Genomic DNA, 25742 nt, shown 5'->3' on the forward strand with positions numbered 1-25742 from the left:
TGTGGGAGATTTTAAAATAGCAGTCTTTGAAGAAGGAATGCTTCCCTCCTGAACCTTCTGTCAGCATTGGCTGCTGAGTGAGTTGGTCTGAGAGTTGAAGCAGTGATTGTTGCGCGTGCGCAGGAAACTACCGTTAGCTGTCAAACCTGGGTGTTTTCTGTCCTCGTAACTTTTGAAGGGTGGTAGTGTGTTGCACCTCAGGTAGGTCGCCGTTTGAAAACCGCAGGATTGGAGCAGAATTCACGCAATTGGGACGTCTTCAGCAACTTTTGTTTGGTTGGGGAGCGGGGGGGCTGTCGTCCGCGAACACGACCATGTACCTTGGAAAGACAGCGACGACTGCTCAAGGAGCTAATGTTTCTTCTTGATTCGTTCAAGAAAAGTCTTCAGTTGTTTTTTTTACATGTATATATAATGTGTGGAGAGCGATTTACCAAAGCAAGAACAATGTTCGGTGTCGCGTGAGGCGGTGTGGGGCACAGCAGGCGTGATAAAGGATTTTATTTTGGTGTGGAGTTAGCTTTTCGGCTGCACCGTTGCGATGGGCAACCGCGGGATGGAGGAGCTGATCCCTCTGGTCAACCGGCTTCAGGACGCCCTGAGCAGCGTGGGGGAGAGCCGCCTCACCCTGCCCCAGATAGCCGTGGTGGGCGGCCAGAGCGCTGGCAAGAGCTCGGTCCTGGAAAGCTTCGTGGGCAGGTAAGCGCGTGTAGACGAAAATGAAAGTCATTGTACGTTTTTTGTTTTGGACTCTAAATCCAGCCGAACAAGAAAAACAATTCTGAACTGCATGCTGCTGAAATGTAGTATTTCAAAAGTGTTAAACTGTGAGTGTACTGGTAACACATAGAAGTTGATATCACTTGAACTTTTCACATATAAATTTATATCATGATTTCACTGTCACTTCCTACTCTGACTGAAGTGTGATGGCATGTTCTCAAGCCAGAGTGTCGATTGAACACTTGAGAGCTTTCCTTTCACATCCTCGCAAACTTAATTATCTCGCATCTTTCAGGAAATACCACAGTGATAGTACAGGATGTATCTTGCAATGTATCATACTTGGAGGCCAGGTGCAGAATCAGGCCCACCACTTTGGTCAACCTTCAACCATGCAAGTCTCAAAACTGCTGTAAAGGCAACCTTGACCAACAACTGGATCTTCATCATCAACCCACGCTAATTTCATAACCCGTGTTGTGGTGGTCTCCTTCGACAAACTGGAAAACAGAGCGGGTGTAAAAATCTGGGTGTCCTCATGGATCTTGGCCAGCTAACTGTGGGCTTGTTCTTTCATAGATAATCCAGGGCTCACAGGTCGACATAAGGACAGACCTTTTTTGATGGTTCAAATTTAACCTTTGGGCTTCAAATCTTATCTTCCCTTTTTATTTACCAGTTCATTTGCACATGCCTGCTACACAAGGAGACAATGGAGGATGGCTTGTGTTTCAATAAGGCCAGACAGAGAAGAGATATGACAATCAAAAATGAGATATAAGCAGTTAAATCAGCTGTTGCGGAAGTGGCCCCATGATTGGGAAAAGTGAACAAAGGCTGAGTTATTGGTGATTTAATCCAAAGCATTTTGTGGATGATTAAAATAGATGTAGTTGTTTAGATCCTGAAAAAGTATGTATTAAATATGAAAGCAGCTGAGGTTTTGACCATAAAAAAATGCTCAACACATTGTTTCTTCTCCTGACATCTTGGGCTGTTTTTTTTTAGCACAGCTAACATCTCTTTTGCCATCATGCTTTGTTTTTGTTTAAGACTCACCCATTTTCCTATTTAGCAGTATACCCTGACCGCTGTGACTCACCTGCATATGTTGTTTTAGTTACAAACATACCGTACTACTAAAAAGAGGCTAAAATGATCCTCAGAATATGATGGGAGGTCTCCCAATCACAAGCCTGCTGCACTGCTATGCTGTGAAATAATCTCAGCAAACTTGTTTCACACATCTATGTTGCTTGTGAATCTTCAATAATGTGGAATTGTTTGAGAAGTATGGATGAACAGATTTGTGTCATGCTGAATGATTCTGCCCAGTGAAGGTGCTCTATTAAGTCTCAGATCATGTTCTCCTCCAGCACCAGTGATATGGCTAAATATATATTTTCTCATGTTCAGCAGAAGATTCCAGGAGAGTCAGGGTGTGTGGCAGTACACTAGTACTAGTACACATACCATTTGGAGAACTATTTTCTCTTAGCACGGGAACCATTGATTTCCAAGCATTTGTTTTTTTGTTTCTCACTTTGAAGCAATGTTTAGTAAGTCAGCTGACTTCTTTTATTCCCCCAGCAGCCCTCGATCACACACTTAAAGTCTGTGATCACACTCTTGTACCATCACCCTACTGTGCTCAACTTATCCACTTGAGAAAGTTGTTCAGCAAGTTCCTACAGTTTTTACAGTGAGATTTTTTTCAAAGTGAAGCTCCCCAAATTCTGCATATACCATTTTCTACATCTAAGACAGACAATTTCATGTCTCATGGTTTCTCCTGGGTTTGATTAGCTTTCTCTTTCATTTTGGAAATGGTTACAGAAATTCAAGTGGCCATCCAATACTTGCAAGACTGATTGGGCAAGCAAAGCTATAGTATTCATTTTATATGTTTGACTGTGGCATTTTTCTTTCAGGTCCTGTATGTTGAATACGTTCTCTCTGACTATCCTCTTCCCATTCTCTCACTAAACTAGCATCTTGTTTTGGTAGACTAGCCCTTGGTATTTATTTATAAATCCACAGTATTACATGTTTATGCCACCATTTTAGACTGGCTCATGTGAGCTTCTCACATGGGTGAGCCCTTCAGGAAAATGTTTCGCCCCTCCCCTGCTTGGAGGTTTGTCGTCACTATTTGAGTGTGCTGCCAAAAGTGCAGCTCTTAAGAGAGGGGGAGTCGAACACATCTTCTCTCCTGCCTCCAGCCTCATATTTCACTTCAACAACAGAGCTGGTCTTTTTTTATCAGAGTGTATATTTGTTGGTCAGTTTCTGCTTTTAATCATGATCAAACATTGTACTTTTAAAGAAGGAACCTGTGTTTTAACCCTTTTAATCCTTCAGCCAAGCAACGTTCATACAAAATTTGTGTTCCCAATGTCTTCAAATCCCCTTCCGTTACAAAGATGCTTCATGGCTTTCATTTCCATGGCACCAGAGAGATCTCATGATACTCTGATGGTTAGTCAATTGCACATGTTATTTCTGTGGTCTTTGCTGCACTTCATCTGAACCACAACTCTTTCTGTGGGTGACATTTCTGAAGGATCTACCACTCCTGTCAGTTAATAGTTTTATCATGATTTGAAAGTCCTGTCATGATGGTCTTGTGTTTAATGTTGAAGTGTGCAGGTTCAATTCCAGGTTCAGGCAGCTCTCAGAGGGAGATGTGGAGTTTTTATGCATAGGTGCACCCCAGACACACTGGTCTCCTCCCACTGTCCAAACCCGAACAGAGGTTGATTTTTGACACATGATTCACGATTCTGATTGGGTATCAGAACCATGTCTGTCTCTCCTCTATCTCAAAAACTTCTCATGAAAAACCAGGAACAAGCAAGCTTTTCTGAGTTGCGAATTCTGACTTCCATTCAGTGGAATTTTGACAGGATCGTTTCCGAGCAATCTCTATGTGGTGGGTGGGTTTATTGCTTCCATCCTGTCTAAAAATAAGGCAGCAGCCTCCTTGTTTCCTCTCAACGGAGCGGCCTCCAATGAGGTCATACATGTGTGTATTGTCCTGGGAGGGAGAAACACCCTGAAGCTCTTTTGGAGAGGAGGTGCAGATCCTGTCTTCCTGATTGTGCAGTGATATTTCATCTGCACGTGTCTTTGTATTGTTAAAACTATGACAGCTCTGTGTTGGTCATTGCCTGCATTTTCATTTCAAGCAGGATGCTGCAACACAAACTTCCTTAATGTGAGTTTAAAGTGAATTAATGCACTGGGGTGCATTCACAATACTTAAAATGCTTCCTTGCTTCTGTAATACCATGTGTCACTGTGTGTTTTAAGAAAGTCTCTGTAGCCGTTTAAGTTGTCTGTGCAATTGTTATACGCTGGACTTAGTTCACTTACTTGTGTATGTAAAAGTTGGTACATGCTTCTTCTTTTTTCCTCTCTCTAACAGAGACTTCCTTCCACGTGGATCAGGAATTGTCACACGCCGACCTTTGATACTGCAGCTTCTAAATGCTGACACTGGTAAGTCTACTTCTCATTAATGAAATGCATGTTCCCACCATACAAGAACAATATACTTAAAAAAAACCCATTGAAAACTGGATGAAGATTTCAAATACCAATGGGCAATCTATTGAATTACATGAACAAATCTGGTGCATTTATTCGGAGCAGCCACCAGAGGGCACTTTCATATTCCATAAAAACAGACGACATCGTGCAGTAATGTTTTTTTTAAAATCCTGACAAAAGGGAAATTATGTTGCATAATAGCTCACTCACACCTCATAGTTTATTATGTATTATGTATTTGCCCAAATTAGCATTTCTTATTATTTCAAAATGTTTTTATTAATTTAACTGTTTTGTGCTGTGTCAGAGTACGGTGAATTTCTGCACTGCAGAGGAAGGAAGTTCACAGACTTTCACGAGATTTGTCAAGAAATAGAGGCAGAAACCTGCAGACTGTTAGGATCCAACAAAGGCATCTCACCTGTTCCAATTAACCTTCGGATTTATTCACCAAATGGTAAGAATGGAGAAAAGAAAAACAATTTACCTTACTTTTCGTGAGAAATGGCAACAAATATGTAGTTTTTGACCTTGCATTTCTCAGTGTTAAACCTGACTCTGGTCGACTTGCCGGGCATCACCAAAGTTCCTGTTGGAGACCAGCCTGCAGATATCGAGTACCAAATACGAGACATGATCATGCAGTACATCTGTAAGGAAAACTGTCTCATCCTGGCTGTCACGCCGGCAAACACTGACCTGGCGAACTCTGATGCACTTAAACTTGCCAAAGATGTTGATCCACAAGGTGAGTTCTGTTTTCTTGTTAACATATCACTTGGATATAAGAAAAACATGTTTAAATGCTTTGTTCCTGGAATTGTCTTCAGGTCAGCGTACAATAGGTGTGATTACCAAACTGGACTTGATGGACGAAGGGACAGATGCTCAACAAATACTGGAGAACCGGCTACTTCCACTGTGCAGAGGTACATCCTCTTTGCGTTTGTTATGGAAAGTTTGGGAAACTATGGCTTTGACATTCATACCTCGAACTCATCTTGCATCTGCTATTGTGTTAATGGATTAGCCATGGAAGCTCAGGGAAATATCTTCCAGAGTAGCTGCATGAATTAGACACGGAGTCTTGATTAGTTTCATCCATATCTGAAATCAAATGTGAAATTTGACACTCAAGATAACAGATGCTTTCCGCTGAAGACTAACTTATGTATTTTTGATTCAGTTTAACAGGACTAATGGTCTGGGATTTGAATTAAATGGAGTAGAGTTCTTTTTATGGTCTTCATTTTTGTTACAAAAACATTTCCCTTCTCTATCCGTTTCCTGTCTTCCAGGCTACATCGGGGTGGTGAACCGCAGTCAGAAAGACATTGATGGAAAGAAGGATGTTATGTCAGCGCTGCTCGCGGAGGAGAAGTTCTTCCTGTCTCACCCTGCCTACAGACACATGGCTCCACGCATGGGCACCCCTTACTTACAAAGAACTCTAAACCAGGTTCACAATGAGGCAATATTTTGGTAAACTCTGTTATGTAGACGCTGATTTGTCATCATTTTCCTTTACAGCAATTGACCAATCACATTCGGGAGACACTACCAGACTTCAGAAGTAGGCTGCAGAGCGAACTGATGACCTTGAATAAAGAGGCGGAAGACTACAAGCAATACAGTCCTGATGACCACGCACGTCGGACGAAGACACTACTCCAGTCAGTGGCTCAGCTTTGACATAGGATACATTTTAAACGATTATGAGAGTCTGGCTGTTGTTGTCCTACAGGTTGGTGCAACGATTGGCTGTTGACTACGAAGAGCTTATCGAAGGATCTGGAGACAGAGTTGACACAGTGAATCTGTCAGGAGGAGCCAGAATCAATCGGATCTTCCATGAATACTTCCCCTACCAGCTGGTTAAAGTATGACCTTGAAGAAATTAGAATACTACACACTTTTGAATAGTATTTACAATTATGATTAAATTTAAACAATATTCCCCAAATCAGCATTATAAAATGTGTTTAGATTGAAATACATTAACATGTACATAACAAGTGTGTTTACTTTTTTCCTTGCATATTGAGGCAATGTGAGATTAGATGGTGTTTTTAGAGTGGGATCTTATCTTTGTACACAGGAATTGTACTTGCGCTATTGACCTTAAAGTGTGGGTTGACGTCTGTTGGGATTATTCCCAATGACCGATATTGAATTTTAACAAAATAAGCTTAAAAATAAGCACCTGTAATCATGGTTCTCAGAAAAAAACTCATGTGAGAAACCAGTCTTTTCACAGAAAAACATGGACTGAATCAGAGCAGCACAAAACCTGTGTGCAGTGTTGTTGCATCAAATGCAAAACAGCAAAACTAATTTCCAGTCATCTTTTCCACATAGAAAGCGAAGTGTTTCTGCAACTTGCTAGTATTCATTTTTCAGGCTATCAAGTCTCTCCAGGTGGGAAACCCTCAACCATGTAGAGAACTGACAGCCCCACTCTCATAAATAAGGTCTACCAACAACCTTAAAATAGAATAGAATAGGAAAAAGTTATATTCAGACAATACTGTCATAATCACTGAAGGATCTCTTTGTCATGATTAGCTTAACGTTCACTACTTTCACTACTCGCTGATCACGTAATGGTCTTAAATCCCAATGGTGTCAAACAAATGGTAAAGCTGCATTTTTGAAAACTGAATTGCTCAACCCAGTCAATAAAGATTGATAGTTGTTTCCGTTTCCAGATCGAATCAGACGAAAGTAAGTTGCGGCAAGAAATCAACTATGCAATAAGAAACATTCACGGTGTTAGGTGAAGTATAATCTGATCTCATTTGTAATGTTGATGTTGTATTTGGCAATGTATTTGTTAATGTCCTTTGAATCTCTCTGTCCAACACGCAGGACTGGGCTGTTCACCCCCGACATGGCATTTGAAGCTATTGTAAAGAAACAGATCACTAGACTTAAAGCACCATGCCTGAACTTTGTTGACATGGTCAGTTCGGAGTTAGTCACCACTGTGGATCAGTGTATCAACAAGGTATTAATGTTTGTGTAAGTGAACGACTATTGGTCAGAATGTTGCTTTTAAAGCATCTTTTTACTGATCTCTGGTGTTTCATTTGAAGCTGAGTTCTTTCCCCAAACTGCAAGATGAAACAGAGCGAATGGTTTCAGCTGAAATTAGAGAACAAGAACGAGTTTGTAAAGATCAGGTGACTCACATGTTCAGATTTCTGTAATAAAAAGATTAATTTGTTCTTAACTATTCATGTCCGCTCCTCTCTTTAGATTCTTCTGCTTATCGACATCCAGCTTGCTTACATCAATACCAAACATGAGGACTTCATCGGCTTCACCAAGTATGTTTGCGCAAGCATTATAACATGATGTTGTGTCAAATTTTGGTGACATTTTTGAAATATGCTTCGGTTCCCTTCAATAGATAATGTAATGTTTTCTTGATCATTTGTTTGTTCCATGTGATACCGAAAGAGAAATAAGACTTTTTGAAGACATTTGAAGAAATCTCAGGATCATTGCAGGTTTCACTCCTTGTGAAATAATTTACATATTAGTCTCCTGAAGTGGCAGGTTATTGTTGTTATTGTTCTGAAACACTATCAAATTTTATATGCTCTCATTATGGTTTACAATTACATTGTAATAATATTTTCCTTCTTGCTTAGTGCTCAGCATATAAATAACCAGAGAAATAAGAAGACTGTTGCAGGGATGCCAGGAAACCAGGTGAGGAAAATCATTATCATGGTATTTAGAAAGTTAGAGCCAAAGTTAAGATAAGTGACTACTATATTGGGAAATGATGGATGGATTTAGAGGGCTGGATAGATTGGTCAGCGTTGACAAAAACAAAATTATTACAGCCTACAGTATCATGACTATTTGGCGCCAATAATTATGCATGTGAAAGTACATGCCCATGGATGAGTCGAATTGATATTGTACTGATGCATTTTGAGCAAATACAGTTTTCTACAGAACATGGATCACGTAATGAATGTCAATAGAGTTGTCCTAAATTATTATTTTTTTAAAGTTGTGCTGACTTTCACCTATAGAATAACATGAGAATGGCTGACTCATTGTCATGATCATATTCAAAAAGTTTTCAAACATATTTGAGCTTGATGTTGGTTGTGTTTTTTCTCCAGGGTGTGGCCCCTCCCTCAAGTTTAATAGTAGGATATGAAACTCTACAAACTACTAACACAGCTGTCTGGCTTGGTGACCAACATTATTTGTTTATGCAGGTTCAATGTTGTGTGTTGCACACTTTTAACATAATGGGAAAACAATTATTCTCTCCCATCTGCACGTCTACAGCTCCAGTCGATCCCGGCTTGGTCGATGGATATCGAACTGTCTCTTCCAATCCGATTGTCAACCTGATGTGATTTTACTTTTCAGAAATCTTTTTTTCATTCTTGATGACACAAAACTATATCTTTTCTGCTCCAAGTTCTTTTCTCTGACTGCTTGTGGTCTTTGCTGAATAGGGTTTCACCGTACTCTCAGTGTCAATCTGTTCTAAAAGTTTACAGATCACGACATTCCTGAGCAGCAAATAACTAATATTTTCTTTCCCCCCCCCACAAAGGTCATACGTAAGGGCTGGCTGACCATCAGCAACATTGGCATCATGAAAGGAGGATCCAAAGAATGCTGGTTCATTCTCACTGCTGAAAGTCTTTCCTGGTTCAAAGATGATGAGGTGAGATCTTTGTTGATTGATTAAGCACACAATAAAATAAAGAGCTTTCACTATGTTGATCTCATCCAGTATTTATTAACATTTTCATGCAACATTAGCAAGAATTAGCAGGTTATTTGGATTGAAAAAGGAAGATGGTGGAGTCCAAATGTCTGTTGTCAGTGGGGCTGCCATGTGTCTGCCTGTCTGTGCCTGCTGTACAGGAGCAGAAGGTCTGCACAGCAAGTGTAGACAGGCAGACACACCACAACAGTCTCATCCTTTCACACCTGCTGAGGGAAGATGCAAGCTCATGAGATAGAGCATACCTATAAATCAATCTTATAATGAAATTGAAAGGTTAATTTAATAAGAGGCAATTGTGAATAATGGATCATAATTCTTTTTAAGGATGATCTGTTTTTCTGAAGAAACAATGGTCCTCTTGGCCTGTAATGTAATGAATGAAATTTAAATATTTTATTTCGTTCTAGCGATTACATTAACATTTTACTGAGCCTGCCTACTTCCATCGTCCATTCAACACTCACCTCCAGAATTGTCTCATTCTCCATTCACTCTTCCTCTCACTACCTTCCCCTGCCCCTTTTCCTCTTCTGGGAGTTGAAGCATTTGGAGCGGATCACCCTGACACAGCTGGAGCTGCCCCAATCCAAACTAAAACACACACTCACACTCAGTGGACAGACTTGTATATACAGTACACTCTACACATACCAAGCTTGATGTAAACTAACTGGCATTCAAATATTGGAGGAAATTATACTCTTGCTAAGACTGACACACAGTCACTTTTCATGTAAACACCGGATATCTAGGATGCAGAGTTACTAAACGCCCTCAGGCATGCAGACTGTACACACGCGTACCAGACATCTTCTTGTTCCCTGAAGTTACAACACAAGTGAAACTCAAATGCAACTGTTCTCCCCTTCGCTCCCCAAACTTCTCCTAGCCAGACGTCTGATACATTTACTCTCTGGCAGCTTCAGCATTCCACATTCCCGCCCACACACACCCCACAGATTTCATTTTTCTTTACCATCTCTCCTTTCTCCTCATCATCCGTCTCCTTTTCTTTTCCCCCTTTTTCTCTCTCCCCCTCTTTCTGTGGTTGGCAGTCTCACTGGGACTCTGTGCATTCCTGGCTGGAAAATATGAAACTTTGTCCAAACACTAGCTTCCAAGATCTGCCCAGAGAAATCCCACATGGCTCTTTCTACATCACAGACCTCCCCCTTTTCTTCCTTGAAATCCACCGTCTTGCTCTCTACTCCCCCTCACCCATTTCATCTATTAGCCCTCCTTTCATTTCTCCCCTGCTCCGTCACTCCAACGCAATCAATTAGAATAAACATTGCACCTCTTTTGCTGGGATCAAGCCCATCCTGACATCATGTGAGTGTGAACTGTAGTTGTAATTTTTGTTGTGCCGCCCACTGAGCAGACGCGCATACCTTTGCCCTCAACTGACACAACTCCAGCAGTCAGTGTGAAGAGAAACAGACCCTGTGTGCCCATACGCTTAATCTCACAGCCTCCCTCCAAGCGTACTTGTGTGAGGCCTGCTACAAATCTCCCTTCCATTAGTCTTCACCAGGACAAGAAACAGCCCCAGACACAGCTACAATGATGAATGATACCCCACAGTGACCCCAAAAACCCCTGGATCCCTAAGAACACGAGTATATATGCCACAATGTCTGCAGCCATCTAACATTGCAACAAAGGCACCAAGCCCAACTATACAAGGCAGCCAATCAACAAGTCTAGCTTGTTGCATTTTTTACTCTTCATTTTATAGTGAACATGCATTTTAACCCAAATAACCGAGTGATTTAGAAGCCAAAAAAGTTTAAATGAAGAATTTCCTCGCACAGTCTAACCAATGTGCAGACTACTGTACACCAGTAAGATCCTGAACAGGTAGTCTGAACACTGGGATGACGGAGCAGGACCATTTTGTATTTTCTATGAGCTGTCATGCCATTTCCTGTGCTGCTTGTTTGCAAAAGTCCAATGCGCGGCAAGCCAGCAAAATTCCTTCCAGTTATGCTCCTCTATCTTGTCCTGTCATGGTGTCGGCGCCTGTCACCGGGAACAGATGTCCATTCGAAATGATGTTCTTCAGCATTGGTTTGTCTTGAGTTGGGTGTCCAAAGGGCCCAGTCACAGCAAAGTATCCAGTCTTGACGTGGCACATTCACCGATTCAGGCTGGGATCTGCCCGCTAACTCGGGAAGGCTTAAGGAAATAAGAAGAGTGAGAGAAAGAGAGAGAGTAAGGGAGGAACCCAGCAGCCATATATGGGTTGATGGGACCCACAAGGGAAATCAACTTCTTAGTGGTCTGCCGGCTCTTCCCACCTCCTTCAGCACACTTTTCCTCAACCCTCAAAGTTCCTCACCTCTTCCTCATCTGGTCTTGCAAAAGTCACCACTTCTCATCCCTCCGTCCACCTACAATACATCCCTCCTCTTCCTCATCTCTACTTTCTATTTCTACCCCATCACAGCTCGCTTTACTCCATTCAGTCTCCTCCCACTGTGTCTAAAGCGATCCCAGATGTTGCTGTATGAGTGCCAATCCCATTCTGTCATTTTTCAGGCTCTGTAACAGGAAGTGGGCCCCTTTGGAAAAAAAAGGAAAGAGGAACGAAGGACAGAGTCGTAGGGTTCAGGAGAGCACTGATTGAGGGGAGACTAGAATATACATCCAGCACACGCACTCTAGTAATATGTCTGTGTCATCGGGTGCACTCGCAGTTTGTCACAGCCATGCTTTATATCGCTCATTTAAACCTCTGCTTTGTAAAGTCTTCCCTATCAACTTGATCCACAGGTGTGCATTGAATCAGAACACATTCTGGAAACCCCCATCTCGAAGGTTGGGACTAGGAATTGGGGGAAGGGCTCCACTTGTGCAGAAATGTTGTGTTTTAGAGCATGAGTTTGAGTAATGACTTTCACATGTGGCAGTGGCCTCTCTCACCCTGTCTTTTTTGTACCCCTTTTCTGATTCCCTCCCTCCTGACAGGAGTGCTCTGTACCCTGCATCCATACTGTCTGGTTCTCCTCACTTCATCCCTGTCATTCCTACTACTGTTCACTGTCATGTATGTAGTCCGGGGCGACATAACATTGCAAACTTATGGCATTTGTTTTCTCCGTTTTTACTCTCTCATTGATGATATTAGACTTTACACATCTGACCAGAACACATTTGACAAATTAAGTCATGATTATAAAGAGAATTTGCAACTGTCAATTAATGAAACACCATTATTGCTAGTACAATTTTAGTTATTAATCATTTGATTTTTTTTTTCGTTTTATTTTCAAGGAGAAGGAGAAGAAGTTCATGATTCCTCTGGACAACCTCATGCTCAAAGATGTAGAGAGGGGTTTCATGTCCAGAAAATTCATCTTCGCTATCTTCAACACGGAGTCAAGGTTTGTGCAAGTTGTTGCGAGACGTCACGTTTTTTATGATTTATTGTTCAAGCCTAAGTTGCGCTATGGTCTCCGGTGCCGGTGAGAGTTAAGGTTTCACGAAGGTGGAATATTGTGGAAAGATTTGGAAGACAAGTTTTTGCCCTTCCTATGACCCATTCCATTCAAGTTTGTCGCCGGGCTACATCCAGTGGGTGCCGTTTTATTGACTCTAAGTGGACGTCGGGCTGTTAAATGTTAAGCGGTTGTCTTTATTGGGTTAAAGTGGGTGAAAGAGAGAAGGGGAAGGAGAAGAATTTAGAAGCAAAAGCAAGGCCCGGTTGATTGTTGTGCACCATGTGTGATTTGTTTATAATAGTGTTCTGTCCTCCAATCAAACACAGAAACTTGAATCGTGCCTGTGGACATATGCGTTTGTGTAGTCTGCCTGTGTACATGTGTGTGTGCGCGTGAAGTAGTGTGCGTAGACCACAGCATACCGATGGCAGGCTCATTAAGCACCTAATCAAAGCCAGAGCGTTTGGATCAGAGATGAGGCTGCTCTTGTTTGGAAAGTATTGCTCGACTCACCACAAGAAGGAGGGAGGAAAAGAATTGGAAGGGTAAAGGGGAGAAAGAAAGTGGGAGAGAATCAGATCCATCAGCCAGGAATGTGTCAAATTCTGTCCTCTGCTGCCCCCCACTTTTCTCCTGCACTTTCCCTCTATTTTTTCTATATGTATTTTTTGAGGGTGTGTGGCAGAAGTTGCAGCAGTTTTGACCGAGTCTGACAATAATCAAAACTCTTGAAACTTGAATCTTAATCAGGGTTCCATGTAGAATTTCTACGAGATGCGGGAGGAAAACTCACACGATCTGGAGTGCAAAGGGATAAGACAAAAATGTGGATGATAACTCATTGGAGATAAGTGTGTGTGTGTGAATGTACTTGTGTGTGTATGTCCCTGTCCTGATCGTAATGTAATAGCGCACAAGTATTGTCATCATTGGCTGGGATCCTTGACTCTTAGCCACCACACCCAAACTTATTAGCCTCGCCCAAAAGTAGCCATAAGCTCTGAAACCGACCGCCTGGTTCTCAGTCCTGATGCAAAGTTTTAGCGACTGAAATCACCTTGTTTATTCATCACTTTTATTCAAGTATTCAAACACACTGATTCAGGCTTCACATGAGGGTAATTGCCGTGTTCTCAGCAAAAGAAGAGGAAAAACAAAAGGAGGGGAAAAACAACTGAGCTGTTAAAGAGAATGTGTTACAGATGGGCTGCAGCTTTAGATCCCTCACTTGGTGCTCTCTTTGTTGCACATCTTCACGGCCAAAACACAAACAATATGTGATGTACCATAACATGAAATGGGAGACAAGGCCGACAAGCAGGTGTAAAAAGACAGAGATAATCAAAACAAAATGTTTTTTATCATGTCATGAATGATTCTGTTTTCGGTCTGTGTTTGGTCTTGTTTTATCATTCCTCATTGATTAACCACTTGATCCTTAAAACTTCTTTTTCCCTAATCAAATGGGAACACTAAGTCCCCAGAGGAGGCCTGTATTAAATCTACGTACACGAGTTTTGTGCTGTTTGAAGCTTTACCTAATCCAGACAAAATGTTGTCGACTCTGGTGCATTTTTTTCAATGCGTTGTTTCTGAATCTCTGACCCAGAGCTGCCATCATGCTCACCTTTACCAGTGAATGGAAACGAAACGTGTATAAGAAGTCTTTCAAATGGCACTGTAAAATTATAATTTATAAGTGACACTCTATCTATTTAAAACATAAGACGCTCGTTACGACCAACAAAAGGTATCTTGTGCTATTTTCATTAGATGTGGATTTGGATAATACGTTTTAACCAAATCCTGCTTGGCAGCATAATATATGACAAGGAGAAAAGTGCAAGAAGCACACCCTTAAATCAAAAATGGTTCATGGCAAAGAGCGGTTTTCAACACAAGGAAGCTGTTTGTGGTGTACCTTACTTTGAAACTCAACTGATTTCTGAGCCTACTCAGAAGCACTTTCCCTCCAACTTTCATGTGATAGGACGTAGCACAATGTTCGATTGTTTTTGGAGCTACAGCCCTGATTAATGTAACAGCGATGTTATTAAACTATAAGGAATAAAGCTGCAGAACAGTGTGTCGGAGTGACAGTGTTGTGCTCTCCTATTCTTACTTGACCCATCAATGAAATAGTACTTGGCTGCCTTATTTAATGGTTTTTGGTTTTCAGAATGTGGCTGGGCCCCTCCCTCAGAAATCTATGAGACGTGGAGTTCGGTGAATGCTTCTCCACTGTGAAAGTTGTGAAATTTTATTTTTTTTAAAATAATGTTTCAGCTGGAAAGAGATCAGCGGCCCCCAAAATGACAGGAAATCCCCACTATGGTACAGTTTTAATGAGGGAACACTTCCTTCACCAAGCCGATGGAACTTAAATTCTTAAACTAAAATCTTAGCTCAAATGATCAGAGAGGTGTCTTGGATGCTACCAGGTCTGATGCACACCAAGTGTACAAAACCACTTCTTTGCACAAGTATTTGCTCTAAGTTTCTCCTGGCAACTCTTGTCTTAAAGAGAGACCAGCCAGCTGCTCAAGATAATCTGTTTTCATTTGCTTGTGTCTGTGATCTGGTTGTTTGGACCTCATGTTGGAGTCATGTGCTGCTAGGTGTGACCCCCTTGTAGCAATTGGCAGTATTACTGCTAATTTTACCTCTGGGTGTTAATTAATTACAGGAATGTGTATAAGGACTACAAGCACCTGGAGTTGGCTTGTAACTCTCAGGAGGAGTTGGACGGCTGGAAGGCTTCTCTGTTGCGGGCGGGAGTGTATCCTGAGAAAGTCACAGTTAGTACTTTGACCTTGGCTTATTTCATGAAGTGCTTCCTCGATCTTGGCTGTGAGATGCTATACCTGTCTGGACCTTACCTCTCGGATGGAAACAGCCTTTGTTTTTCGTAACACCTTCTCCCAAATCCCTTTGTCTGTCTCCCCCATTTCTTGCTTTGCCAAATTGAAAAAGCACGTCCCCCACCCCTTCCATCCCGCTCTGTCGTTGGCTCTTCAGCACAGCATTCTTGGCCTATGATGTCACTGCAGCGTGTGTGTTATAGTCTGTTTCTAATCAGCAGTTCCTCGACTTGCAACTGGGCTCCCTTTTCTTTCTTCTGGCATCTCCTTCATCTTTTGTGTCCCGGCTTTTGTTTCTGCTATAGAATGACACGAAGGATGCGTCATTAATCCACTGTGTTTAAGTGATTATTTCTGTCTTGGTTGTCACACAGGATGCAGAGAATGATACGCCTCCAGAGAACTTCACTGACCCGCTACTGGAGCGTCAAGTGGAAACCATTCGAAACCTGGTAGACTCCTACATGAGTATCATCTACAAGACGATCAGGGACTTGATGCCAAAAGCCATAATGCACCTTTTAATCAACAGTGTGAGTGTGGACATTCAAAAAGTTTGAAGTTCGGCTCCTATTATAGGACGTCTCCAGATATTTGTAGTTATACTTCAAGCGCTTTTAAAATCTTGCACAGGCTCGACACAGCTGTTTACATTTTGTCTTGGTAGGTGAAAGAGTTCATCAGCGTGAAGCTCCTGGCTCAGCTCTACGCACTGGGAGAATGCTCGATGCTGATGGATGAGTCACCAGAGCAGCAGAAGCGAAGAGAGGAAGTGCTGCATAAACATGCTGCCCTGAAAGAAGCATTGGCTGTCATCGGAGAGATCTCCACCTCCACATGCTCCTCGACTCTGCCTTCACCCGCCGACTCGTCCTGGATAAAGTCCTCCAGGTGGAGATGTTTGTCAGTATTATTTTAGCTCAGAGGTTTACCCTTGGAGTGAAGGACTAGTTCAGGTCTGGATGAAATGAATCCCCGAACTTTGTTCAGTCTGTCAAGAAATGTACATTTACCAACTTTAGTTACCATCCTTTATGATGAAGACTTATCGATTTTAAAATGAAAGGTCTCAGAGGACAACTTCACTAAGGCCATGCTTTAGATAGGCCAAGGCGTTTCCTTGTTAATCAGTGATGGTTTGTATTTGCTTGGTCTGGGCTTGGAGACCACTGGGTAAGTCTAAGGGTGTATTGCAGTTGTGTTCGGAATTTGGAAAATCCCAGTAACACCCCCTGGTTACATCACCTAATTTAGGATTTCTAAGTCATCTCCCTGAGTTCGCCCCCTGAGTACGCAGTGGCTACCCCGAATGTGAACAGGAAGTAAACATTTTGAATCAATTAAATATGATGGTGAAAGGAACAGATACATTTTGTAAAATACACTTTGTGTTTCCTCTTCATTTGGCAGGTTTTTAGTTGCAAATGCAGCATGTACAGTAATTGCTTATAGCTTTATGAGATACTTTGCCATCTTGTTTTTTTTTTTGGATTACTGAAACACGCTGAACGTGGTTGTGAAGAGTAATACAGGCTTTTCAATGTCATTGTCAGTGTGATGAGCTACGTCATTTCATGTTCCCCAGACCCGAGAAGATGGCGACGGCGGGAACCCGTAGCGGTGCTCCTCGAGTTTACCCTCACACTTCCCACCCTGCCCTCCAAAGTACTGATGGTTTCCAAAAGGTTACCCGCCGACCTCATAGAGCGCCGCCAAGTGTGCCAAGGTAACCCCACATACGAAATCACGACAAGAAATCTGCACATTGGCAAATGTGTGCATTCTCCCAATGAGACATGCCTCTGAGGAACGCTGGGGTGCATGCAGTTGATATTTGAGCTGGGTGGGGGTCTTGCTGGAAAATGTGTTTCTCATGTTCTCTTTCCCATCAGCCTCCGAAGCATTTCAGCCTAAGACAAAGAACCAAACATTTGGGCATGTCTTCATCCGTCTCGGCTCTCTAGCCTCTTTTTCCCCTTTCTGCATGCTTTCAGGAATATGTTTTATTGCCTTCCACAGTTTCGCTCATGCAGTAATCGTTATTTTCCTTACTTCTTGTACATTTCTTCACTTCATCTCGTTCACCGGTTCCTCCCCTGCTTTTGGCTCGTCTCGCCATTCTCTCCCTGCCTCATTTCCTCTGTGCTCTCCAATGATTTTTTTTAGGTTCTTTCCTGCGTACAGTCAACTTCTTTCCTGACTCTTTCCATCCAAGATGTGAATCTCTTTTTACTTGTAGACACTTTTTTGTGTGGTTCTGTACGAGTATACATTTTTCTCCCCAGGAGGCACCCACCACCAATTCCAAACGTGAAATAGCAAATCAGAACTCCATTTCCCATATGTCCATGTGAGCCGTCCAGATGCAACAGACCATTTACCTGGAGACGGCTGTGACCTGTGTGATGTGATCTCCAGCTGTGGGTCTAACTCAGCTAGTGTGTGTGTGTCCACTGGGAGCTGCTGTCTGCAAAACTCACTCAGCCCTCAGGCTGTTTTGTACATATTATCATTGGCTGTAAATACTGGAATGTACTCAGCCGTCTGCAGGCTTCTCTCTATTGCCTGAGCTTTTTGTAAATACAAATGGACATTATATATATCAAGAGACTATACACACACTGTGTTTGTACTGTTTTATTAAACTACCTTTATTTTTCAACCACCTCGTCTTTTAAATCACACTAAAATTGTGAAACGCTTTTCAAATCTTTTTCTGTGTGCCGCCTATCACATCCAACCAGTTTTGTTTCATGTTTTGTAGTGTGCTTCGATTTGTGAATTTATCAGGTCGCAGCCAAAACCAAGGGTTTTGATTCAGTCTGCATCTACCAAACTTCAATGGAGCAAGGGCTGCCAAGGTGCAGTAGTGACCTCTTGTGCCAGATCATGTTTATGCACGTTCTTGTTTCCAGGTCTTTCGCATCAGCTTTTGTCTGACATGCAGTATATATGGATGCTGAGGCGATCATATAAACCGCCGTGGTCATCATCAGCATTGTATGGTATTAACGCACTTCCAAAGTTCTGCCTGCTGTTCAACCATGGATGAAAACATTTTTGGGAATGACTGTGTGACAAGACCGTCTCCCCACTGGAGGGAGAAGTATGAACGTTTTGCTAGGTGGGTGTAGACAGCAGCAGAGTTTGAAATATAATATCGTAGTCCAGACGTCACTGTTGTTGATGTGTTGATCGCTTGTTCTTTTAGAAAACACTTGTCAACACTAGTAATGCTTAAAAAGGGCAGATCCGTCAATAAAATCAATTTATTAATTCATTAAACATGATCAACAAAGGTACTTGAAGGTTTAAAATCCCTTTGACACATTTACAGTACATATGATTCGGGTTTAACAATTTCTATGAATCTTTCTCAACCATCCACTTCACAAAAGCTCTGCCATTTCATGAGGTATCAGACTTGACTCCGTGGCTGTACAGAAGCCTGATCTGTGAACTCAGTCAGTGATGTCAGGCAGAGATGTTAAAAAAAGTAAAGTGCTGCCATTTTACAATACTGCATTCAAATAATGGCATAGTACAGTTGTGTATTGTCAGCAACAAGATCAATATTTCAGTTCTAAGACCAGTGTTCTCAAAGCTTTCTAAAACATTCATGAAATACATAAACTTCCGTTTAAATTTTTTTTTTGGTCATTGTGCTGTTCATGTTCTATCCCTCAAAGTAAAAAGTGAGACAGGTCTTCGCTGATCTCGGCCTCATCCCAGGGTCCCTGAATATTGTCCTTCTGCTGTTGCAGCCGAACCAGCAGCAGGGGGCAAAGAAAGGTTACATTTCCCAGAGCCAGGGCCAAGATCACAGCTCCACCCACAGATTGTGAACCTAACCCACCCACACCTCCTAAGCAAACAGCCAAGCAGACCAGAGTGAACTGGTGAGGAGTGTTCTCCCTCATCCGCTGAAGCAGGCATGGCCAGAGGGCAAACACCAGCAGGGCACAGCTAAGCATAGCAAAGGTATGCACAGCGCCCGGCAACCGCGATGCGAGACACACAGATGCAAACAAGGCTGCGTTTATAGAGAGGCTGCAGGTGGGCGAGGGTTGGGCGTATCTGAACGACACCAGGTGGGCCAGCAGCATCATGGCAGACATGGCGTAAACCGTGTCGGTGCTCACGGACTCCGTTAACGTCTTCAGGATGGGGGAGAAGCCAAACGTGAAGGAGAGAAAAATAGCGGTACTCTGCAGGTCTGCTAACCGAGTCCGGGGCTCTGAACCTGCTTCTGACTCAGGCGTTAATATCTGATACAGTCCATAACCTAGTATGGAGCAAATGACAGAGGTCCACAACAGTGTCTCTGGAGAGAGAAGACCCTGAAAGAGAAGTTAAGTAAGAAAGACTCATGACAAAACTATTAACAATTAAATGCTTTAAAGTATTTTCTATGACAAATTATACAACAATCCACCAGGAAACAAGTAAGTTGACAGGCCTACCCACTAAGTAAAGACAACGTTGCCAAACAAATGAGTGAAATATCTTGAAAATGAAAATGACGCGGTGGTTCACCTGCTCCATGTACAGCCAGATGGTGATGAAAATGGCCACGCAGGACAGCTGCTGGCCAACAAAGCCTGCTTCCTTCACCACAGCCCAGTAACGGTACTGCCGCAGGCCCTCATTTCTCCTTAACTCCTCCAGGAACCTTTGGTCCACGTAGTTGTCAGGAAAAGGCTGGCGTTCCCAGAGAACCTTTCTCCAGGGCACGTTTGGACCTGGGGCGCCATCAGGTCCCATTACCCTGGGAGACAACCACGTGCACATATTGCCAAGGGCGTTAGATTACATGAGCTAAATCATTATTTTGCGGTTGCCATTATGTAGAATACTCTTTACAACTTCGTCTCCGTATGTATACTTGTGATTTGTTGGTACTGCTGTACACTAAACATTTGCATCAAACTGTCCTCCTTAATATTCACAAGACAGGTGGAACGAAACGTCACTCCATACAGGTAATTCTTCTTCTTCTTCTTCTTCTTCTTTCTGACTTGAGCAAACCAATCAACATGAGCAGTCTTTTCGGCACCTCGTCTGCCAGATTGACAATTTTGATTTTATTTCGTGCTTTCGTGCGGTGACGTTTTCAAGTTTCTGAGGTAGACTTCAATCAAGGTAACGCGTTTGGAGCTACTACCACGAACACTTGCGTTTTCAACACAGCGTTCACGCACAAGGAAAAATATTTTGCTTCCGTGATTAGCTGCATATACATATATAAGCGGTGGTCAACGGAAGATGTATGTCTTCACATATGAAAATGGTAGTTGAACAACAATGACGATAATTGTACACCAACCTGAGAGGATATTTTGGATGGGTGATGTCAGGATCTGTTCTCGACAGTATCCCGGAAGTGCTTTGGCTCTGAAACGCCCACAGCGCACCTCGGTGGACAGTATATAAATTGCACTTTGATTTCACTCCACATAAGAGTTTCATTTTCTACCGTTTCCGGGCGGAACTGACCAATGTCAGTGGCATATGGCAAGGTCGCCGGCAGCAATGCATAAGTCTGTCAGTAAGGCAGCTCAAAGGGTTAACGGATCTGGTTCAAGCGCAATGAACAATGGGATCGACGTTCGTTTTTCTACCCATTTCGCTTTTGCTTTAAATAAGAACATGATAACACGTGAGATGTTTGTGGTTACTTCTCTTACTATTTATTGTTATACATTTATTTTATATATAGACCTTGGCAATAAAGCCGATTCTGAGTTGAACCTGGAAAAATGTATATATTTTTATTAGTTTAATTGTCATTTCTTTGTCTTATCATCACAAGGCCTTTATAGAACTTGGCTCCCACGTTTGTGATCAAAACTAGGTGGTGGTCAAATATCCCCCGGGCAGTGTAGTACAAATACAAGAGCAGGAATCGGAATCATCATTTATTTACAATAACAGTACATCACATCAATAAATATTGAATGTCGTAGTCCGTGGACAACATGGTGTTGTGGAATCAAATATGACCAGTGACAGTAACAGAAATACTTTAAAAATATGATCTCTTTTCTTTTCTCTTTTCTAAAACATAATGTAACAAATTGCTAAGAAATTGCTCAGAATTCAGTTCTGTGGAAGAAGTCTACAACATTTCAACTGTAGCCTCTCTCTGAAGCAATGTGTTAGTCAAAGTTAATCGCGATCCCACATACTGTACAGTCCTGGCAGCAAAGTCACATTTAAAGATGCATCAACAGCTTTGTTTCACTGTGGCATTTACTCTAGACTTTTCCTAGAGGCAATTCCTTTCAGCAACATTATCATCTCACATGAAGTAACAAATGTAGAGCACTTGTCACCAGTAACAGACCTTAACAGAGACTCTATGCCCATGACATCAGTGGTAGTGCAGTCACCAGCTGTGAGAATGTTACATAATGTGATGGCAAAAATTAGACACATGGCAGTTTTCTAGCTGCAATGACCTTTGCTTTGTCAGCAAATTAGAAATAGACCTTGTGTCACCAGGCCCAGAGGCAGACTGCACACACACTAAGGAACTATAAATGGACCAGAGGCAATAGCCAGAGAACTTCACAACAGACCCCCAGCATATTCTGGCGACCAGACAGAGATTTAGGACCAGAAACTCTTGGTCATTGATGGGATACACTGCAAAGTGAGTGATTTAAGAATGGATGGGAATAATGTATATGGTTGGGAGACAAACAAAACTGCATGAACGGTGGAATATTAAATACACCACCACCCAAATTCTTCATAGAATTCTTGTCATAGTTAGAAAAGTCAACACAACAGAGCAACATTATTGTTTGTTTCTACGACACAAGTCGGATCTTCCAGCAGCCACAAGTTTGAGGAAACACTATTTACATGGCAAAAAGTAAAAAATAAGAAATAATGTCCCAAATTCTTGTGTGATGTAGGTGTCCCCCAAAAATCCAGTGACTTGAAAAGCAGCAACAGTCCACGTGTTTGTTGTCAATTGAGCCATTAGAGCTTCTGAAAATATTCCAGAGCCATCATTGTTTTTCTGTGTTAGCGTGACCTGTAAATTATGTGCGGATTTTCCTTTTATCCTCAAAAAGCGATCGAACCAAGTAAACCTGAACGGCCGACACCAACATCATGACTATGAGGTTGATCACAGACCAAAAATTAACAGTGTCATAATTACTCTCCTGCAGGTTCCTGTCGCGAGCCTCGAAGGCTCGCAGCACAGACTGGATCTGTAGACTTTTCCCTAGTCGAGCCTTGACACTGTTGATGGTGTCCTGAAGGAGTAGAAAAACAGAAGTCACTGGCTATTTGTGCACAAAATGTTCAAAGCGACACAATGTGCCCATTGTTTGCCAGAAGAGGAGGCACATGGAAAAACATGAATCCTTGGTGAATCCTTTTTATTTTTTTGGACCACAGACTTTCAGTTAAATTCAAGGACTAAAGTTCATCAAAGCATCTCAGTCTTTGTGTTACAAAATCTCCATCTGGAATAACCATTTCCTGTTTGTTGGCAGGCATATTACAATGAGCATGGACACACACACACACACACAGAGGAAGAGGTGGCGCTGCCTTTTCTCCTTTGAATAACCTGTTGGCTGCTAATAGGTTAAAGTTCATGACTTTCTATGTTCATGACATGATTTTCTATTATTCTGGCAGTTATTCGACCATGTTTACTTCAGTTCATAGCTACTTCACTGGCAACCTCTTCGGTCAGTTTACTCTGACTGAGTCATTCTGTCAGCAAAGGTGAGTGATCTGGGTTGGCATTTGATTTGTTAAACAAACAAGAATGACTCTTACCATAATATCCTCCAGCTTCATGTCCAACACATCTGTCCCATGGACATACTCCTTCCAGTCTTCAGGATCTTCATCAGCATCCATGTTGTCCAGAATCAACTCAAAGAAGACAAGTTTTTCCGACATCTTACTGAAGGTGTTGTCGAAGCAGAACATGTAGTCGCCGTTCTCAGTTTCAACACTGCACAAAGGCACAGGAAGTATCGATTTACATGATGCCTTTCACTGTCAGTAAGGAAATCCCTGCCACTTACGTGTGCACTCCATCGGACTTGCGATAGTCACTGAAGAGGATTTGGCCAGAGGGAGAGTAGATGAAGAAATCCACATCAAGACCAGCTCCATCTAGTACCTGCATGTGATCATCACAGAACAGAAATACGGTCATCAGTGTTCGTGTTTCTCACAATTCATAAATACTAGTAGGGCGACAGTGTGACCCAAGTTGATCAAATAAAATAGTGAAAATCGATTTCAAAACATTTACATTATTTAACATTGTGGCACAGTGGGTAAACGACATCGAAATAATAATAAATACATACTTTAGTTAGGCAAATAATACAGAAAATGAACAGATGAACGACATTCACGTCGGTATATCAAATTATTCTCTTGATATATGCTGGATCTTGACTCCACAGATGCCAAACACACACAGAGTAAACAGTAAAATAAGGTTCAATAACCTGATATTCAATCTCCAGGGAGGCATCCTGCTTCATAGTTTGGTAGAAACACTCCTTTCGTCCAGCGGGAAGCGAGAACGTGAAGTCGCTGTCCAGCGACTGGGAGAAGGCGGCCAACACCAAAACCTTCGCCGGGATAAAAGCTATAATCGCGACCAGGACACACCAGATGACCCGGGCTGTCTCCATGCTTGACACCATCTTAAAAGAGTCAGCCAATGACTAAACTCCACAGCAGCAAACTACTGCGGTTGTCCGCGGGGAGAGGCTGCGCTGGTTTCCCACAAACTTTACTACTGTTCAACTGACCCCGAAACACGAGGACCCCGCCTGATTAAAAATACTCCACTCGTTCTCAAAATTGACCAGTAGCATTGTTTTTAAAGCAGATACGAATTCGTTTTGTATTTTATTTTGTTCCTTCATTTTATCGAGGCACAAGAGCTCCATTGCAACAAAAAGAGAAGCCACTCGCCTACGCCGTGTTGCACCATGGGACGTGAAGTTTATGACAGAATAAAGCGTTAAAGGAAGCGACGAAATAAAAGTGTCATCAGTCGAGTGTGGGAGAATGTTGGAATTCACAACAAAAAAAGGTAAATTGGCTCTATAATTACCAAATCTGATCAGTTTCAGTTTCTAATACCATTTTGCAATTAGTTCATTTTGTTATTTTTACAGTCGCTGCTCTGTCATATGCCTCACTGACAGGTCATATGATGACCGTGTACCGACCCGTAACCCGTGATTAATAGAGTAAGTGATGGAAACTGAATGAATCAATGGCAAATACTCAACACATAATATATGCACAAAAGCGAAAATACGTGGATGTGTTTTTGTCGCCGGACTCACCTTAATTATGTCATGTTTAATGAGGTGGGGTGGTTTAAAGGAAAGATGAACGTGTGTTAAATGACGTCAAACAGGAAAAGAAATCAAATCGAATAACTCGTAGAGCTAAATAGATGACGCAGCGTCCCACTGTCAATACATGCTTATGTCCAACTGGGGGCAGTGTTTTGAAAATAAGAAGAAAAACGATTTGTCTCCTCTGATTGGTCAAAAGATGAGTATCTCTCCCCTGGTTGGTTTGACTCATCCAGTGGGTGGGCCTAAACAACAGTCAGCTTCCCGTCAGCAGCAGTTGCTGGATGAGGTTGACATTTAAGCCGACAACCTCTATGGGCGATGCACGTTAGCTCACCTGTGAGGCGTCTTTGAGCCAGAGTGGACTCTTTATTGTGACTTGTGTGCTCTAGACGACTCGTCTGCGCACTCATACCCTGTCTGACGTGAACCGTGAAGCCGTGGAAGATCAGACTGGACGTCAAAGAGCGAGGATGTTGGTCCCCGCGGGAAGATGATGAAGAGGCTGCGCGTCCTGTTGGTGTGCCTCATCGTAGCTGTCCTGTGCTGGTAGGATTCCACACCTCCCTCGATGTTACATTTCACGATGTCAGTGGTCACATGAAAGAAGTGCGACCACTGACACCTTCCAATATTTGCTCCAGAGAGAACGGTTTTACACGTTATTATCACAATTAGCTGAATTGAATCAGCCAATATACTAAAACAACCGTGATAAATGTATCTACAGGTAACTCTGGCTATGTGTTCTTTTCGTTATGTATTTTCAAGCATAATTTTTCACGGTTTGTCTGAAAAGTATTCACTGGGTTACTAGGTTAGCCAACAGAGCTAGCAGCAGGGCTAGCGAGCAGCGACTTGCTGAGGCTCTTATGTTTGCCTTATTAAACATTATTACTTTATGGATTTGAAACTTAAAACTAAATCAGAACATGTCGGTTACTTATTTCAATAACCCTGATATAAATTGTGACAATTCATTACAATGATATTGGACATGTATTCCCTGTTAATAGAAGTTTAAACGGAA

At 42.2% G+C, this 25742-nt stretch overlaps 4 protein-coding genes across 11 annotated transcripts in view; 2 read left to right on the forward strand and 2 right to left on the reverse strand.

The window, feature by feature from the left end:
* Positions 1-78: 78 nt before the first annotated feature.
* On the forward strand, positions 79-17994 carry dnm3a (dynamin 3a). 5 transcript variants are annotated; one of them, XM_053879802.1, is made up of 21 exons: positions 79-699; positions 4151-4224; positions 4583-4732; positions 4820-5023; positions 5106-5204; positions 5574-5734; positions 5806-5948; positions 6020-6155; positions 6984-7051; positions 7144-7282; positions 7371-7457; positions 7534-7604; positions 7932-7992; positions 8418-8444; positions 8864-8977; positions 12320-12429; positions 15173-15284; positions 15722-15880; positions 16015-16238; positions 16933-17073; positions 17633-17994. In XM_053879802.1, the coding sequence occupies exons 1-21, from the start codon at positions 542-544 to the stop codon at positions 17664-17666; spliced, it is 2472 nt and encodes an 823-aa protein (XP_053735777.1). In that variant the 5' UTR covers positions 79-541; the 3' UTR covers positions 17667-17994. The 5 variants fall into 5 exon arrangements, 4 of the variants coding, with proteins under 4 accessions (XP_053735777.1, XP_053735785.1, XP_053735806.1 ...); XM_053879818.1 differs by having other exon boundaries at positions 166-201; XM_053879810.1 differs by lacking the exon at positions 8418-8444.
* Positions 17995-18598: 604 nt separating this feature from the next.
* Positions 18599-20991, reverse strand: pigc (phosphatidylinositol glycan anchor biosynthesis, class C). Its single transcript, XM_053879927.1, has 3 exons — positions 20674-20991; positions 19884-20115; positions 18599-19687 (listed from the first exon to the last, which is right to left on the reverse strand). Exons 1-3 carry the CDS (start codon positions 20814-20816, stop codon positions 19031-19033), a joined length of 1032 nt encoding a protein of 343 aa, XP_053735902.1. The 5' UTR covers positions 20817-20991; the 3' UTR covers positions 18599-19030.
* Positions 20992-21252: 261 nt separating this feature from the next.
* tmed5 (transmembrane p24 trafficking protein 5) lies at positions 21253-24659 on the reverse strand. Its single transcript, XM_053879938.1, has 4 exons — positions 23843-24659; positions 23408-23505; positions 23154-23334; positions 21253-22618 (listed from the first exon to the last, which is right to left on the reverse strand). The coding sequence occupies exons 1-4, from the start codon at positions 24041-24043 to the stop codon at positions 22400-22402; spliced, it is 699 nt and encodes a 232-aa protein (XP_053735913.1). The 5' UTR covers positions 24044-24659; the 3' UTR covers positions 21253-22399.
* Positions 24423-25742, forward strand: part of suco (SUN domain containing ossification factor) — a 30167-nt gene continuing 28847 nt past the window's right edge. For 2 of the 4 annotated variants that reach the window (XM_053879770.1, XM_053879781.1), the window contains exon 1: positions 24975-25261. In XM_053879770.1, coding sequence (XP_053735745.1) covers positions 25206-25261 — 56 coding nt within the window. In that variant the 5' untranslated portion in view covers positions 24975-25205. Of the gene's footprint in view, positions 24439-24523; positions 24599-24974; positions 25262-25742 lie in introns of those variants that run through there. The other 2 variants (XM_053879760.1, XM_053879790.1) reach the window with 2 other exon arrangements.

The sequence above is a fragment of the Synchiropus splendidus genome, chromosome 1 (genome assembly GCF_027744825.2).
Source record: "Synchiropus splendidus isolate RoL2022-P1 chromosome 1, RoL_Sspl_1.0, whole genome shotgun sequence".
In the NCBI taxonomy this organism is placed as follows: domain Eukaryota; kingdom Metazoa; phylum Chordata; class Actinopteri; order Syngnathiformes; family Callionymidae; genus Synchiropus; species Synchiropus splendidus.